Source organism: Macaca nemestrina, chromosome 4 (genome assembly GCF_043159975.1).
Source record: "Macaca nemestrina isolate mMacNem1 chromosome 4, mMacNem.hap1, whole genome shotgun sequence".
Taxonomy (NCBI): Eukaryota; Metazoa; Chordata; class Mammalia; order Primates; family Cercopithecidae; genus Macaca; species Macaca nemestrina.
The window spans coordinates 102353094-102370762 of NC_092128.1; the positions used below are offsets into that span (position 1 = coordinate 102353094).

Here is a 17669-nt window from a genome sequence, read left to right on the forward strand (position 1 = left end):
CACCCAAATATTCTGTGACAATCAGGAGAAAAACTAGGAGCTGAAGCTAGTGGGGACGGTGGTAATTCCCTACACAGCCACATGAAAACTGGAAGGAAACTAAATATCAACCAGAGGAAATGCCCATTCTCCTTTGAAGGTCGTATCTGGAAATGTATGAATGCATATTTAGTTTTCACAATGGCCCAGGTAGAGGTAAAGCTGGCATTAATGCTGAGCATAAAGGATGTTAAAAGTCCTACAATGTAATTGACAAAACAAGAACTGTCTCAACCAAATATCAATAGTGTCCTGACTGACAAGGAAACAGTGATAGCCAAATGTGTATTATGGCTAATATAGTTTTGTAATTGTATATGTGTAGTATGTATTGTGTATTATGATTAATTATAGTGTAGTTTTAAGCTGAAACTAAAGTATTTGATGACACTACTTTTGCCTTTTTTTTTCCTGACAAACTAAGCTCAACATGTCCAAACCAGAACTAACTCATAAGATTCCCCACAACCTTTGTAAATGGAACCATAGTCCAACCACTTAATCTAGAGTTCTGCCTTTATCTCAGCTTTGCATTCAGTCAAATCCTTGACACCTTATGTGCCACCTCTCTTCTGGAGAGGCTCTGTTACTACCTTAGTTCTGATATTCATCATCTCTTCTTTGTAATCCTGTAGGAGGCACCCAACTGGTTTCCTTGCCTCTAATCTTACTGAAAATCCTCCAATTAATCCTCCATGCTACTGGCAAAGAAATCTTCTAAAAACAGGGTTGGCAAACTTTATCTGTAAAGGACCAGATAGTTATTTTAGACTTTGCAGGCCATATCATCTCTATCAAAACCACTTAACTCTGTCACTGAAGTGCAAAAGCAGTCATAGACAATATGTAAATGAATGCACTTAGCTGTGTTGTAATAAAACTTTATTTACAAGAACAGGTGGTGGGCCAGATTAAGCCCACAGGCTAAAACATAAATTTATATATTTTTAACCTCACTTAAAATTCTTTAGATATGCCCTCATTTCCTACAAGAAAGTATAAACACATGCTATTATTAACACTACATAAAATCTGGGCTTGATACGTCCCTCACTACATCCTACTCCCTACCCAATGTTCTTGCCATATGGAAATGTTTAGAATTTGCTGACCATACTAGGCAGTTTTAAGTTTCCCTGCTTTGTATATGCTACATTCTCTGCCTGGAATGACCTTCTACCCACCCCTAGCTCACCTCCAACACAGATCACCATTTGCCCAAACAATGCCTACGCACTTCTTGGGACTCAACTCAAATATTACCCCTTAATAAACCTAATGGCTCACACACTCTGTTGTGTACCTTATTGTACTATGTACAAAAGTCTACCTTAGCGTTATAATATTCTAATAGATTTTTGTTTTTGTAACATTTTGCCCATCACTCAATACTGGTTTAATGTGTTTGAGAGCAAGTACCACGTATAATTTGTCTTTGTTCCTATAACATCTATTACCATGTCTAGCAGTGCCCAATATATGAAGACTCAATATATATTATTTAAAAAGCATAAGCACTCAAAACAAAGGTAGAAAAATCCATAATTCTTATTGAATTTTCTTAAATGATTTCAGACTTTTCAAAGGTGGAGATCACTGACAATGTTTAATTCAGATAGGGCACTGGTGCCCTCTCCCATAGATGAAGATTTTTTAAATGCATATATTATGGTTATCAGCAATTCAAAAGTTATCCTTACCTAAAAAAAAAAGTGCTTTAAAGAAAAGAAAGGAAGGAAGACAGGAAAGAAGGAAGAAAATATTTTGAAAGATCCATTCATGGAAGTAGATTCAACCAGGAAACGGGGCTGTCCTGAAAATGGGGCTAGAAGAAGCATCAGTGAGTAGAAATGCCTTGGCAGCTTACAGTGCTACATGCAGAATGGAGGGATGGAGTAGAATGGGCTTCCTGCCAATGACATTTGTTATCTCCTTGGAGAGTTGGGACCCCCTCTTTCTCTTGACAGGGAATGACAGAGACACCAAGAGTATCATTGTCCAATTCTCCCATGAACAGCCACATTCCAGGGAGAAGAATGGACAGAGTGGTTCCATAAATCCAATCAGGCAGAGCCATGAGCACAACACAGCAGAATGGAGCCAGTTTCCCAGTCAAAGAACTGCTCAGAGCATCTGTGCTTACTTCTACAGGCTTCCTGCTTTGGTGCTTCCTTCTAACCAAAGAGCTGGCAAACACGTACCTACTTGTGACTGAGCAACCATAGTGGACTTTCGGTCACACAGAGGAGAAAAAGGCAGCCCCAGTTCTGCTTCTCTGTCACCCTGGAAAAATAAAAGGTCATAGTAAATTAAGGAACAGTAGGCTGGGTCACCCAGATTTCATTTAGAGACTTCTGCCACCACAGAGGTCACTGGTCTTTATTTTAATTATTACAATTACATTATATAATAAGTCTTTATGGAGACTTCTTCTCTACATAAAAGACAAGAAAAGGCTGTAGCCCTCTGGGATCCAATAGTTCCATCCAACTACAAAGCTCATGCTGCTGTAAAGAAAGCCTCATTGGGCAGTACTATGACCTCCATGGAAAATAAGGCAACAGGAAATATGTCTTGTGGCCTACAGCCAGCACTGCAGGCAGAATTTCTGTGTTTTCCTAAGTCATCCTGGGTCAACCTGTGGTCTTTGTCTAGCTAGTGAACTCCTCCCAGATGTAGGCAGTGTTTGAAACTAAAATTCAAACTGGACTGATTGAGATTGATCCCCTAGAGCTACTTAAAGTCACACACACTTGGAGCAAGTGCTTCTCGGTTCTTAACCTCAGAGGTTAGTCCATAATGAAAAGTGGACCAAAAAGAGTCAGAATAAATAATTGCTTGTGTCTATGAAGTTAGACAACAATAAAACATAATTGTCCGACCAATATATTCTCAATCTTGCCAAAAAGCATCACCATAATAAGTACTATGAAAAGTCTAAATAATGATGGAGATGTTTTCTAAAAACTTGGGCCTGAGGCTTAATACTTGTCATACCCCCAGAGGAAAGGAAAAAAAAAAATATGTCACCCTTCTTATAGTAGTGAAGCTGTGCTAATTCATTTTACTGGCTCAGGATAGTAGCTACTAACTTGTGCTTGAATCTCTTTCTCCTACCAGATGTGAGATAGATCATAGGTAAGTTATTTTCTTTCCATGCATTTCAGTTTTTATCACTTGTTAAATGTGGGATAGTAATCTCTACCTCATAGGGTTATAAGGATGAAAGAGAAAAATGCATGTAAATAAATAAAATGAACTGTTGTTTCCCAACAGGTGGCTCTAATATTTAAGGTCAAGATTCGAGAAACTTTTAGTTAATTTGTTCACCTAATACATTCTGATTATAATAAGTACTGTCAATAAATTAATTTAATAGCAAATAAAGGATAGTAACAACCTGCAACCAGGCCTGGTTCAAAACTGGATGATTCTTCCTTCTAAGGCATGCTACCGAAGAGAACACATGTTGGCTCAATGCAGCATTAACTGAAAGGACGGAAAAGGAGTGTGTGTCTAAGGAAATTCAACAGTGGGGTCACAATGGGAGCTGGGGACATCCAAGGGTTTTAGGAATAGTCCCTAAGTGGCTCAGTTCCTTCTGCACCCTCTTCCTATATCGACACCCCAGGGGACGAATGGCTTCTTTATTTAAGTACGCTCTACCGAAAACTACTCTCTCAAGTGGCATGATAAAAATGATTTCCTCCTGAGTGATTTCTACCTAGGCGATATGTAGAAAAGGAAGTGTATTTATAACATAAATTCTAGTGATGTAGATGGTTTGGTGGGATAGTTCAGCTAAAACAAATAAAACCCTTTTTATTCCCATGTAGCAGGGATACAAATTGTTCTGTCAGTACATTTTAATGGGGAGGGTGTGAACACTCTCCATTTGGCTATTAAAGTATAAACACCAATTTGGATTTCATTATTGAACAATCACCTGATACTAAATAACTCTAATTCCATGAACTTGTCCATACCCAAATATACACATAATTTACATGCTTTGTATTTAATTGAGCTATGTAGACTCAACTAATAAAAGCTTATTTTTAAAACAGAGGTAATTGAATTCCCTTTGGAAAGCAGATATACTTATGAATTGGAAAAAAAACAGTGCTGATAATAATGTAGAGGAATAAACTTCTACTGATGAATCCAACTTGAGTGATAACACCATACCGTATGACTCTATAGCTATAGCTTAAAATTATTCATACACTTTCCTCTTTATTGAAGAGGTCAACATTTTCAAAAGAGGGCAAAATTCTCTATTTACAAAAGGATTTTAAAAAATTACTCATTTTCTTCTTCCAGGACAGCTCAGAAAATTAAATATCATTCCTGCAGTAGGGGTTAAGATAACTCCAACTGATAAAGTCATGTAGTTGGCATGCAGAAGGAAGATAATGAATATCTGTTGAATAAATGAGAAGACTAATTTGGTTAGAAACACTCAAGTTCCTTTGGTCACTCAGACATTTATGACAGACAAACTAAAGAGAGCAATTAGGCAAGTAGCTGTTAACCAAACCCCTATTCTTCTCCTCCTCCATTTCCTGTCTACACAGCTAGACTCCATTGCCTAGAATCACTGCCAGTTAGTGCTCAATAACAGAAGAAGAGAAGCGATGCATTTCTGCCACAGTTCAGCAGTTCAGACCTACAACATCTCTTATGCCTACTTCTCCATGCTTTCCCTGATTTAGTGGTTTGATGTAGACAAGCACTTTGGAAGCCAGGTAGATGGCAGGGTATGGTCTAAAATCATTGCTTATCATAGAACCACCTGCCAATCAAGAAACATGAGTCCTATACTTTACATGAGTGAGTTCAAAACTTCTATTTATGTGTGTTGTTATACATTTGGGGGTAGCTATATGTAGGCAGCAAACCAGTCAAAAGAAACAAAGGCCCCATCTGTATTGGAAGTTCAGAGAAGATGGCACCTGTCAGTGCAAGAGCTTCCAAAGACATTTAGGTAATATCTCAAGTGAGTCTTCTCAGAAAGAAAAAGGAAATGTTTGGGAAAGAAACAGAAGGATCAGGTTGAACAAAGCACAGCAACGTATATTCTTCTTTCTCAGAGGAGGAAGACACAAATATAACATATGAGAAAGGCATTGTGATGTTGGATTTAAGATAGCATAGTAAAGTTTTAGCTCTTTCAGAAATTATCACCTCAAAATGAGGAGGGTAAGAAAAAGAAATGCAATCACACATCCAAGTGAAAATCTGTAATCTCAAATCAAAACTATATGAGAAAGGGCTGCCAAATGCTGTAAATATCAAAGAGGAATGAGGCAAGATGCCAAGAGGCTAGGTAGAGAATAGACATTGAATTATAAGAGGCCCTACAAAAGTAAGGAAAAAGTCAAGGCATACACGCACACACACACGCACACACACACACTCACACACCACTTCAGAGGACCCTCATAATAAACCAAGGACAACTCTAGATAGCTTGGAATACTACTGCTCTGATTGCCCTGTGGTACAAATCTGCAAATAGTTGACCCGAAAAGAATACATTTCACTCAAAGATGGTAAATAATAATAACAAAGTGAAGAAGAAAAGACAGGAGGAAGAGAAGGGGCAGAAGGAAGAGTACAAGGAGGAGGACAAAGAGATGATGGAGAAGATGTAGGGGAAGAGGAAAAAGGTGAAGAAGAAGAAGAGGAAGGAAGAGATAAATAAAAAAGAGCAAAGGGAGGAGAAGGAAGTATTATAACATCAGCAGCAAAAGCAGGAATAGAGAACTTCAAACAGCAGATGGGGAACACTCATCAGAAAAATGGTGCCACTATTAACAGAAAGAAGCTCCTGAAATTATCAAGAACAAGGGCTCAGGGGAATGAGATCTAGCAGAGCATAGGAAAGATACTGAAAAGAGAAGAAAACTAGAACTATCACATTAATGCAGATTGTGCTGGAAGCGGCTCAAAGGAGAACTGAATTACTAAAAATAAAAAGACCAGTGAAGGCACTATAAACAAAAAGAGAAACAATAAAACAATCTGATAATTTCATAGAGAAAAAAGGAAAAACTCACCAACATGTGTGATAAATAAAAATGGGAAAAATACCATAGACACATTAAAAGAACTGTAAGAGATGTCTGCAAAATATAAAATTGTACAGCAATACAAAGAAAATGAACCTCACAGTTTTTACAACATGATGTATTTACCAACGAGGTGAACTTATACTTCTTTAAAGTCAATATTTCATCAAAAAGTACCCTGAGGAGGTGGCTTGGATTTTGTAAATTATGGTTATAAAACTGAAGATGTAACTTACTCTCTTAGCAAACCATGGAATGTGTGGTCCATCAGCACTGAGACTATGCCCTTATTTTAAAATGTAACCCAACTTTCCAAATGTAATTTTTAAAAACACTATAGTGCCACTGAGATTTCCCATTTGAATTGTCGAATTTAAAATCTATAGTTAAGAGCTGAGGCAACATTTCTCTTACATGTGTTACTTACTATAGCTTATGGCATCTAGGTTAAAATATTAAGTCAAAGAAATTACTGAATTATAATTACAAAAAAATAGTTCCAGTGCAATGAGTTAACAGTCCCTTCCCAACAGGCAAGAAATTCAATATGGTTATTTTCATATTGCCTCCAGCACATTTTTATTTGAGTATATATATGTGCAAACAAGGTTTCCTTTATGAGGAAAAAAATGTTCATATGTTTAAGTAATTCATTTTTACTTCCTCATAATTAGAAAAAGAATCACTGTAATACCTCAAACTTATATGAGTTAGCAATTATCTATCCTTTAGCCATGGACCAAATACTCTTAGCTGTAGAGGGCATGACATGGTTTGGCTGTGTTCCCCCACAAATCTCATCTTAAATTGTAGCTCCCATAATTCCCATGTGTTGTGGGAGGGAGCCGGTAGGAGATAATTGAATAACTGGGGGCAGTTTCCTCCATACTGTTTTCATGATAGTGAATAAGTCTCATGAGATCTGATGGTTTTACAACAGGAAACCCCTTTCACTTGGTTCTCATTCTCTCTCTTTGCTGGCTGCCATGTAAGACATCCCTTTGTTTTTCCTTTGTCTTCCACCACAGTTGTGATACCTCCCCAGCCATGTCGAACTGTGAGTCAATTAAACTTCTTTCCTTTATAAATTACCCAGTCTTGGGTATTCTTTATCAGCAGCATGAAAATGGACTAATACAGTAAATTGGTACTGGTAGAGTGTGGTGCTGCTGTAAAGATGCCTGATATGTGAAAGCGACTTTGGAACTGGGTAACAGGTAGAGGTTGGAACAGTTTGGAAAGCTCAGAAGAAGATAAGAAAATGTGGGAACATTTGGAACTTCCTAGAGACTTGTTGAATAACTTTGAACAAAATGCTGATAATATGGACAATGACATCCAGGCTGAGGTGGTCTCAGGTGGAGATGAGGAACTAGTTGGCAACTGGAGTAAAGATGACTCTTGCTGTGTTTTAGCAAAGAGACTGACAACATTTTACCCCTGCCCTAGAGGTCTGTGGAACTTTGAACTTGAGGGAAATGACTTAGGATATCTGGCAGACACAATTTCTAAGCAGCAAAACATTCAAGAGGTGACTTGGGTGCTGTTAAAAGCATTTCGTTTTATATAAGGAATAAGGAAAGGATCCAGTTTCAGCTTTCTACTTATGGCTAGCCAATTTTTCCAGCAGCATTTATTAAATAGGGAATCCTTTCCCCATTTCTTGTTTTTGTCAGGTTTGTCAAAGATCAGATGACTATAGATGTGTGGTACTATTTCTGAGGGGTCTGTTCTGTTCCATTGGTCTATATCTCTGTTTTGGTACCAGTACCATGCTGTTTTGGTTACTGTAGCCTTGTAGTATAGTTTGAAGTCAGGTAGCATGATGCCTCCAGCTTTGTTCTTTTGGCTTGGATCCTTTCCTTACTCCTTATACGAAAATTAATTCAAGATGGATTAGAGACTTAAATGTTAGACCTAAAACCATAAAAACCCTAGAAGAAAACCTAGGTAATACCATTCAGGACATAGGCATGGGCAAGGACTTCATGTCTAAAACACCAAAAGCAACAGCAACAAAAGCCAAAATTGACAAATGGGATCTTATTAAACTAAAGAGCTTCTGCAAGCAAAAGAAACTACCATCAGAGTGAACAGGCAACCTACATGATGGGAGAAAATTTTTGCAATCTACTCATCTGACAAAGGGCTAATAACCAGAACCTATAAAGAACTCAATCAAATTTACAAGAAAAAAACAAACAACCCCATCAAAAAGTGGGCAAAGGATATGAAGAGACACTTCTCAAAAGAAGATATTCATACAGCCAACAGACACATGAAAAAATGCTCCTCATCACTGGCCATCAGAGAAATGCAAATCAAAACCACAATGAGATACCATCTCACACCAGTTAGAATGGCAATCATTAAAAAGTCAGGAAACAACAGGTACTGGAGAGGATGTGGAGAAATAGGAACACTTTTACACTGTTGGTGGGACTGTAAACTAGTTCAATCATTGTGGAAAACAGTGTGGCAATTCCTCAAGGATCTAGAACTAGAAATACCATTTGACCCAGCCATCCCATCACTGGGGATATACCCAAAGGATTATAAGTCATGCTGCTATAAAGACACACGCACGCGTATGTTTATTGCGGCACTATTCACAATAGCAAAGACTTGGAATCAACCCAAATGTCCATCAGTGATAGACTGGATTAAGAAAATGTGGCATGTATACACCATGGAATACTATGCAGCCATAAAAAAGGATTAGGTCGTGTCCTTTGTAGGGACATGGATGCAGCTAGAAACCATCATTCTCAGCAAACTATCGCAAGAACAGAAAACCAAACACCTCATGTTCTCACTCATAGGTGGGAATTGAACAATGAGATCACCTGGACACGGGAAGGGGAACATCATACACCGGGTCCTATTGTGGGGAGCGGGGAGCGGGGAGGGATAGCATTAGGAGATATACCTAATGTAAATGACAAGTTAATGGGTGCAGCACACCAACATGGCACAAGTATACATATGTAACAAACCTGCACGTTGTGCACATGTACCCTAGAAACCCTAGAACTTGAAGTATAATTTTTTTAAAAAAGCATTTTGTTTTAAAAGGGAAACAGCGCATAAAAGTTCAGAAAATTTTCAGCCTGATGATGCAATCGAAAAGAAAAACCCATTTTCTGAGAAGAAATTCAAGCCTGCTGCACAAATTTGCAGAAGTAACAAGGAGACAACACAATGGGGAAAATGTCTCCAGGGCATGTCAGAAACCTTCCTGGAAGCCCATCACATCACAGACCAACAGGCCTAGGAGGAAAAAATGGCTGTGTGCAGCCTAGGGACTTGGGGCCCTGCATCCCAGACATGCTAGTCATGGCTAAAAGGGGCTAGGTACAGTTCAGGCCATGGCTTCAGAAGGCGCAAGCCCTAAGCCTAGGAGATTTCTGCAGAGTGTTGAGTCTGTGGGCGCACAGAAGTCAAGAATTGAGGTTTGGAACATCCGCCTAGATTTCAGAGGATGTATGAAACCACCTGGATGTCCAGGCAGAAATTTGCTGCTGGGGCAGGGCCCTCATGGACAACCTCTGCTAGGGTAGTATGGAAGCAAAATGTGGGGTTGAAACACCCACACAGAGTCCCTACTGGGGTACTGCCTAGTGGAGCTGTGAGAAGAAGGCCACCGTCCTCCAGACCCCAGAATGGTAGATCCACTGACAGCTTGCACCATGTGCCTGGAAAAGCAGCAGACACTCATTGCCAGCCCATGAAAGCAGTCAGGATGGAGGCCATACCCTGCAAAGCCACAGAGGCGGAGCTGCCCAAGATCATGGGAACCCACCTCTTACATCAGCATGACCTGGATGTGAGACATAGAGTCAAAGGAGATCATTTTAGAGCTTTAAGATTTGACTGCCATGCTGGATTTTTGACTTGCATGGGCCCTGTAACCTCTTTATTTGGCCAATTTCTCCCATTTGAAATGGTTATATTTACCCAATGCCTGTACCCACATTGTATCTAGGAAATAACTAACTTGCTTTTGATTTCACAGACTCATAGGCAGAAGGGACTTGTCTTGTCTCAGATGAGATTTTGAACTGTGGACTTTTGAGTTAATGTGGAAATGAGTTAAGACTTTGAGGGACTGTTGGGAAGGCATGATTGGTTTTGAAATGTGAGAATATGAGATTTGGGAGGGGCCAGGGTAGAATGATATGGTTTGGCTGTATCCCCACCCAAATCTCATCTTAAATTTTAGCTCCCATAATTCCCACATGTTGTGAAATGAACCCGGTGAGAGAGAACTGAATCCTGGGGGTGGTTTTCCCCATACCATTCTTGTGGTAGTGAATAAGTCGCAGGAGATCTGATGGTTTTATAACAGAAAAATCCCTTTCGCCTGGATCTCATTGTCTCTCTTTGCTGGCCACTGGATAAGACGTCCCTTTACTCTTCTGCCATGATTGTGAGACCTCCCCAGCCATGTGGAACTGTGAGTCGATTAAACCTCTTTCCTTTATAAATTACTGAGTCTTGAGTATGTCTTTATTAGCAGCATGAGAACAGACTAATACAGGGTGATATTGCAAAAGTATTATCAAAGAAAGCACAATAGGGGGAGTGGAGATTTGGAGAACATCCTCCTACTACTATTAGAAAAACAGCCTTTGGAAAAATAGCTCAAAAGAAGCCCTTGGTGAAGGATGATTTTCCAGAGTCACCTGTATAGTTCTAGTTCCTCCCACACCATTGAGTCCTCTTTGAGAACTACTCTGGGAGGCTGAGCAATGACTCTGCAAAGAGAATTAACCATAAACTAAATAGGGTACCTGTTGACATACATATATAACAGCTCGAGGGTGCTGTGGCGTGTGTGTGTGCATGTGTGCATGTGTGCATGTGCACCATAGACAGAGTGAAGGAAATGCCTTGCATTTCCTAACGAAAGGGTCTTAAGAAAACATCTGGTCCAACCTCATCCTAAATCCCTCCCTCCCCCAACCCTCCCAACATAAATCATAGATAAGACCATAGGGAATTAGAGAAGCAATTTGATTAGACTCAGGCCATAAATCAGTTGAAATAAACTCCAATAAAGGATCTTCTGGCATTTGTTTAATGTGCTGTTAACTCTAGCCCCACTTCATTACTAGATAGTATGCACAGCTTCAGAAGGAAAACACACACACACACAGGTGCCTTCTACAATTTCTCCATTCAAACTCGAAATATAAGAGTAAGAATTATCACAAGAGCAATTGTCTTTCAGAACTCTAAATAAATAGCAAAAGAGCCCATCTCTTGTCAGTTTGCAGGATGAAGTTGTGACTCGTGTTATTAAGTAGTGTTTTATGGAATCAGAAGTCTCTGAAACCATGCTGTTGAACCTCTTTCTTGAATTAGCAAGAATTAACTGAATTAACTATATTAACTTGAATTAATTAATTATAATTTAGGTCCCCAAATCTATGTATCATGCCTTCAATCTCAGGCCCGCATGTCTGGAGGCAGATGTTTGAATGGCAGCACCTCTAGAGATAAGGTTAGCGCACATGCCTGAATTGGAAACATTTTGGCCTTGGTGCCAAGAATTTATTTCCCTTTCTGTTTCTCTAGTTCTATGCAGTTTAAAAATTTGTTTCTAAACAATTTATAATAATTAAAGATCCTGCCTATTCTTTTTTTGAGACAGAGTCTCTCTCACTCTGTCACCGGGCTGGAGTGCAGTGGAGTGATCTCGGCTCTCTGCAACCTCTGCCTCCCAGGTTCAAGCGATTCTCCTGCCTCAGCCTCCCAGGTAGCTGGGATTACAGGCACCCGCCACCACACCCGGCTAATTTTTATATTTTTAGTAGAGATGGGGTTTCACCATCTTGGCCAGGATGGTCTCGATCTCCTGACCTCATGATCTGCCTGCCTTGGCCTCCCAAAGTGCTGGGATTACAGGCATGAGCCACTGCACCAGACCAATCCTGCCTATTCTTATAGACAACACAACTCTGGAACTTAGGATGTAGTGAAGTTTAAATATAATTGGAATAGTAGTTTCTAGTGATTTCCTGACCCCAAATTGCCACATTTGGTTTAGAACTTTGCATCATGGACTTGTCCACTAGAAAGAAACAACCCAACCAATTATAATAGAGACATGAGTTCAAGATTAACATCTTTATCCTACAGGGTGATGCCAAAGTAACTGTCATTTTGTCAAGCTACTAGAAAAAAAAGTAAAAGAACCCCTCAAATGACATTTTGACAAAAGACTGCCACAAGGAAACACTTTTTTTCCGCCAAACAGAAATGCATAGGCTAGAAATACCATAATGTCCTAAAAATCAGTATTTAGGTGAGACTCAAACATCACATGACCAAGAAGCAAAATAATCTGTGGAGTCCCCCTCCCCTCTCCAAAATTACTGTAATCTCAATAGTCCTTACCCTAGCATTACTGAGATACAAAATTCATCAAATATCCAGTGATGACAGCCCTGATGGAGAGAGAGCAACAAGGTACCTGTCTGAAGAACTCCTCCAGGAGTGACATTGTCCAGCGATGATGGAGGTCCCACGCTTTTGCTGGATGGCTAATATCTGCCGTATGCAGCATAAGGGATAAGGCTTTTGGCTTTTCAATGCTGTAAACCAAAAGCACCCAAACACATGATGACCACACTCTTCAGAACCTCAATAAGAGTTTTTAAAAACTTATTAAGTTTTTAATCTCTGTTGTTCTTCCATCTCAAACCCCACTTCAGTTAAATTGAGGAAAAGACATCATTTCATCCTACAACTGGGATACTCATTAACTTGGTCTCCATATTTACAGAATTGGACTCTCTGGATTCAAATCCATTTCTGGGATGACCGCATCCTTCAAAAAGACAGCAAGAATCCAAGAGTCACTGACTTTTATGTGTTGCCTCTGCATTGGGGATCTCTGATAATTTAGTTTCCCACAGGGAATTATTTTAAATTCTCACTGGGGACAACTGATACTACCTCTATTATTTTTTCAACCCTGATGAAAACATACCTCATTGTGATAGGTACAACTTTTATGCTTTCTCCTTCAAACATCACCATTGCATGAGAACACTCTATAAAGTTGTGTTAAAGGAGATGCTCTTTAAAGGGATAGCCACATGGACAAGGACCCATTTAAACACCTGTACAAACACAAGCACAAGCCGCAAGCACACTTACGCTTCTGGCTGCTGCAGAGCAGTCTTCATTGCTTTGATTTGTTGGAAGTGACAAGACATATCCGTGGCCATCACCATTTCAATGACCAAGGTTCGAAACTCCCTTTTAGAGACAACCATGGAGGAAAAAGGATGGAAGTCAAAAATGGAAAACAAAAATCAGGTTTTTTTTTTTTTTTTTTTTTGCCACTGGTAATCAAAATCAGTTAACTATTTCTGATATTTCTCATTTAATTTGGGTCTTTAAGGTGAGCTTTTTATTTGGAATAAATGAAAGCTAAGGATTAAGGAAATCATTTATGAGGAATATGATACATGGAATACACATACCATTTGGAAAATTAACTCACAGGAAAAATTCAATGAAACTGAAAATTGTGTTAAAATGCTCTTTTCTCCAAATGAATACAGAGTTTTAAGAAAGAATTAGCTTAAAAATAATCCTAGAAAGTAAATTGATAATCCATATTTCACGTTGGATACAGGTAGTCCATCGTTTTAAAAATAGCTTGATTTTTTAACAGAGTTTTAGGTTGACAGAAAAATTGAGCTTATAGTATAGCTAGTTCCCATATTACCTCTCTTCCTGCACAGTTTCCTTATTTTTAAAGTCTTGTGTTAATGTGGTGCATTTGTTACAACTAGTGAACCAATATTGATACATTATGTTAACTACAGTCCTTAGTCTATGTTAAAATTCACCGGGCACATTGCACATTTCTACCAGTTTTGACAAATGCATAATGCCGTGTATCCACCATCACAGTATCCTTACAGAACAGATTCAGCACCCTAAAATCCCCTGTGCTCCTTCAATTCACCCCTCTCTCTTTTCCCTCACCCCTGCCAATCACTGATCCTTTTACTGTCTCTAAGAACTTTATTGAGGTATAATTTACATAGAATAAACTGCTGAAAATTTACATAAATTGCAGAATGTAAGGAGTTTAACAGCTGAATAAGTTTTTGAAAATACCACTGTAATCATGATACCAAATATTTCCATCACCCTCAAATCTAGTCCCAGGCAAAGTTTGATCTGGCTCATGTCTATCTAAAACAGTTTGAATTTTCTAGTTTGATACATATGTATATAAAGTATACACATATATATTTAGTATATAATATATAATATATTTCAAATTAACATATATATTTCAATATTTATATATTATATACACACATATTTAATACATACATACACATATTTATTATATATATACATGTAGACATGCATATATACACACATATGTACCATATATTAAATATGTGTGTATATATGTACATATACATACATATATACACAAATTATTTTAAAATATAACGGATAATACATATATTATATACAGACATACACATTATATATTAACATAGATACTAGATATATACACACATGTTTCTGTGTATATACATAGACACATACACACATACATAAAATACAAAATGTACTCTTTCTTTACTCAGCATAATGATTTACAATTCGTCTATATAGTGGTTCATCAATAGTTCATTTTCTCTTATTGCAGAGTGGTATACTATCATATCAGCATACCACAATTTGTAATCCATTTACCAGCTAGCAGACATTCGAGCTATCAGATTCTAGTTTGGGACTATTGTGAATAAAGCTACTATGGGTATTCATACATAAATCTTTGTGTAGACACATATGTTTTCATTTATCTGGGGTGAATACCTAGAAGCAGAATGACTGGTTTATAAGATAGCTGAGTGTTTATAAGAAACTGCCAGCCTGGCATGGTGGCTCACGCCTGTAATCCCAACACTCTGGGAGGCTGAGGTGGGTGGATCACTTGAGGTCAGGAGTTCGAGACCAGCCTGACCAATATGGTGAAACCCCATCTCTACTAAAAATACAAAAATTAGCTGGGTGTTGTGGCGTGTGCCTGTAGTCCCAGCTACTCAGGAGGCTGAGACAGGAGAATTGCTTGAACCCAGGAGGCGGAAGTTGCAATGAGGTGAGATCACGCCACTGCACTCTAGCCTGGGTGACAGAGCGAGACTCCATCTTGGAAAAAAAAGAAAAGAAACTGCCAAATATTTTTCAAAGTGGTTGTATCACTTCACATTTGACCACTAGTGTCTAACATTTTCAGTTTTTCTTTGCCTACTCTAATCAGTCTTTAATTTCAGCCATTCTTCTGATGGATATGTAGTGGTATCTCATTGTGGTTTTAATCTACATTTCTTTGAATGACTAATTATGTCAGGCACATTTTCATGCACTTATATTCCATTTGTATACAATTTTTAGGGAAATGTCTGTTTCAAACCTTTCTCATTAAAAAATTGAATCGTTTTCTTATTATTGAATTATAAAAGTACCTTACACATTTTGGATTCAAAACATATGTAAAACGTAAGTGTTGTGAATAATTTCTCCAATTTCTTGGCTTGCTTTTTTTTTTTAACGGTGTCTTCCAAAGAGCGAAAGGTTTTAATTTTTATGAAGTTCAATTTATCATTTAAAAAATGCTTCATGCTTTTTCTGTCCTATCTGAGAAACCTCCATCTACTTCCAAGGACTTAACTGTTTTCCTCTGGAATTCTTGCCATTTTAGCTTTTACGTTTAGGTTTATAACCAATTTTGAGCTATTTTTTGAATATGGTATGTGATAAGGGTCAAAGTTATTTTTTCCCTTTGTTCCAAAACCATGTGTTGAAAATATTTTCTTTTCCCCATTGAATTAATTTGGCACCTTTGTCATAAATCAATTGATGAGTCAATTTCAAAACTCTGAATTCTGTCCCATAGGTATGTCCATCTTTCACCAATGAAATGCTGCCTTGAATACTGTAACTTAAGCATGCTTTGAATCAAGAAATATGAGTTCTCTAACCTTGTTCTTCATTTAAAAAGTATTATTTTGCATTTCCACATAAAGTTTATAATAATCGTCACAATTTCCAACATAATTCTGCTGGAATTTTGATTAGAATTGTATTGAAACAATAAATAAATTTTGGAATATTTGACACCTTTACAATACTGAGTGTTCCACTACAAGATGACAGTATATCTCCCAATGTATTTAGGTCCTCTATAATCAGCAATGCTATGTAATCTTTAGTGAGCATGAGTTGCACTTGTTTTTGAAAGTTACTACTAGTTTATATGTTTTGTGCTGTTGTAAAAAATTATTTTATTTTATTTTCCAATGGTTTGCTGCTAGTCTCTCTTTCCCTCTCTCTCTCTATATATAGATATATGTATATATGCATATATGTATATGTATAATGGTTTTTACACTAACCTTGTATTCTATGACCTTGCAAAATTCATTATGAGTTCCAGTAGCTCCTTTACAGATCCTTAGGATTTTCTACCTAGACAATCATGTCATTTGTTATTAACATCTTAACAATGTTGATGAATGTAAGATCAAGAATCTTTGTCTTGCTCCCAAGTCTTAGGGAAAAAACATTCAATATTTCACCATCAAGCTTGATGTTAGTTATAGGTTTTTCACATATGCCCTTTATCCAATTGAGGAAGCTCCCTTCTGTTTCTGGCTTGCTGAGAGTTTTTATCATGAATGAGTGTTGAATTTTGTCAACAAATGCTTGTTATGTATCTATTAAGATGACTGTATGATTTTCTGTTTGTTTTTAAATATGGTGAATTCTTTTAATTAATTTTTGAATGCAGAATTAATCTTGCATTCCTTGGATAAGCCCAATATATGAGTCAGGATTCTCCAGAGAAACCAATAGGATATACACATATAAAGAAAGAGATTTATTATAAGGAAGCGACTCATATAATCATGCAGGCTGACAAGTCCCGAGATCTGCAGGATAAATCAGCAAGCTGGAGATCCAGGACACCCAAAATTGTACTTCCAACTTGAAGGCTGACAGCTCAAGAACCAGGAAGAGCCACTGTTCTCGTTCAAAGACAGGCAGAAAGAATTCTCTTACTTGGGAGGGGGTCAGCCTTTTAGTTCTAGTTAGGCCTTCAACTGGTTGAATGAGGTCCACTCATGTTAGGAAGGGCAATCTGCTTTACTCAGTCTACCCTCTTATATGTTAATCCCATCCAAAAATGCCCTCACAGAAACAACAGAATAATGCTTGACCAAATATCTGTGCACACTGAGGCCCAGGTGAGTTGACACATAAAATTAACTATAACACATGATATATTATCTTCTTAGTATATTGTTATATTCAATTAGTTAATATTTTACTGAAAATTATTATAACTATGTTCATAAAATACATTAATCTTTAATATTCCTTTTATGAATTTTTTTGCCAGGGTATTTTGCATAGTATTTCTTCCTTCTCTAAATAAACTTGCATAAGATTGTTATTATCTGTTCTTTGTATATTTGATAGAATTCACCAGTTAAACTATCCAAGGAT

The 17669-nt window shown here is 37.8% G+C and overlaps 1 protein-coding gene across 12 annotated transcripts in view; it reads right to left on the minus strand.

The window, feature by feature from the left end:
* The window catches only part of LOC105475828 (phosphodiesterase 1C), a 619857-nt gene that overhangs the window by 80482 nt on the left and 521706 nt on the right, over positions 1-17669 (minus strand). For 11 of the 12 annotated variants that reach the window (XM_071094997.1, XM_071095005.1, XM_071094998.1 and 8 more), the window contains 3 exons: positions 13281-13382; positions 12592-12712; positions 2241-2322 (listed from right to left, as the gene is read on the minus strand). In XM_071094997.1, coding sequence (XP_070951098.1) covers positions 2241-2322; positions 12592-12712; positions 13281-13382 — 305 coding nt within the window. Of the gene's footprint in view, positions 1-639; positions 783-2240; positions 2323-12591; positions 12713-13280; positions 13383-17669 lie in introns of those variants that run through there. The other variant, XM_071095006.1, reaches the window with a different exon arrangement.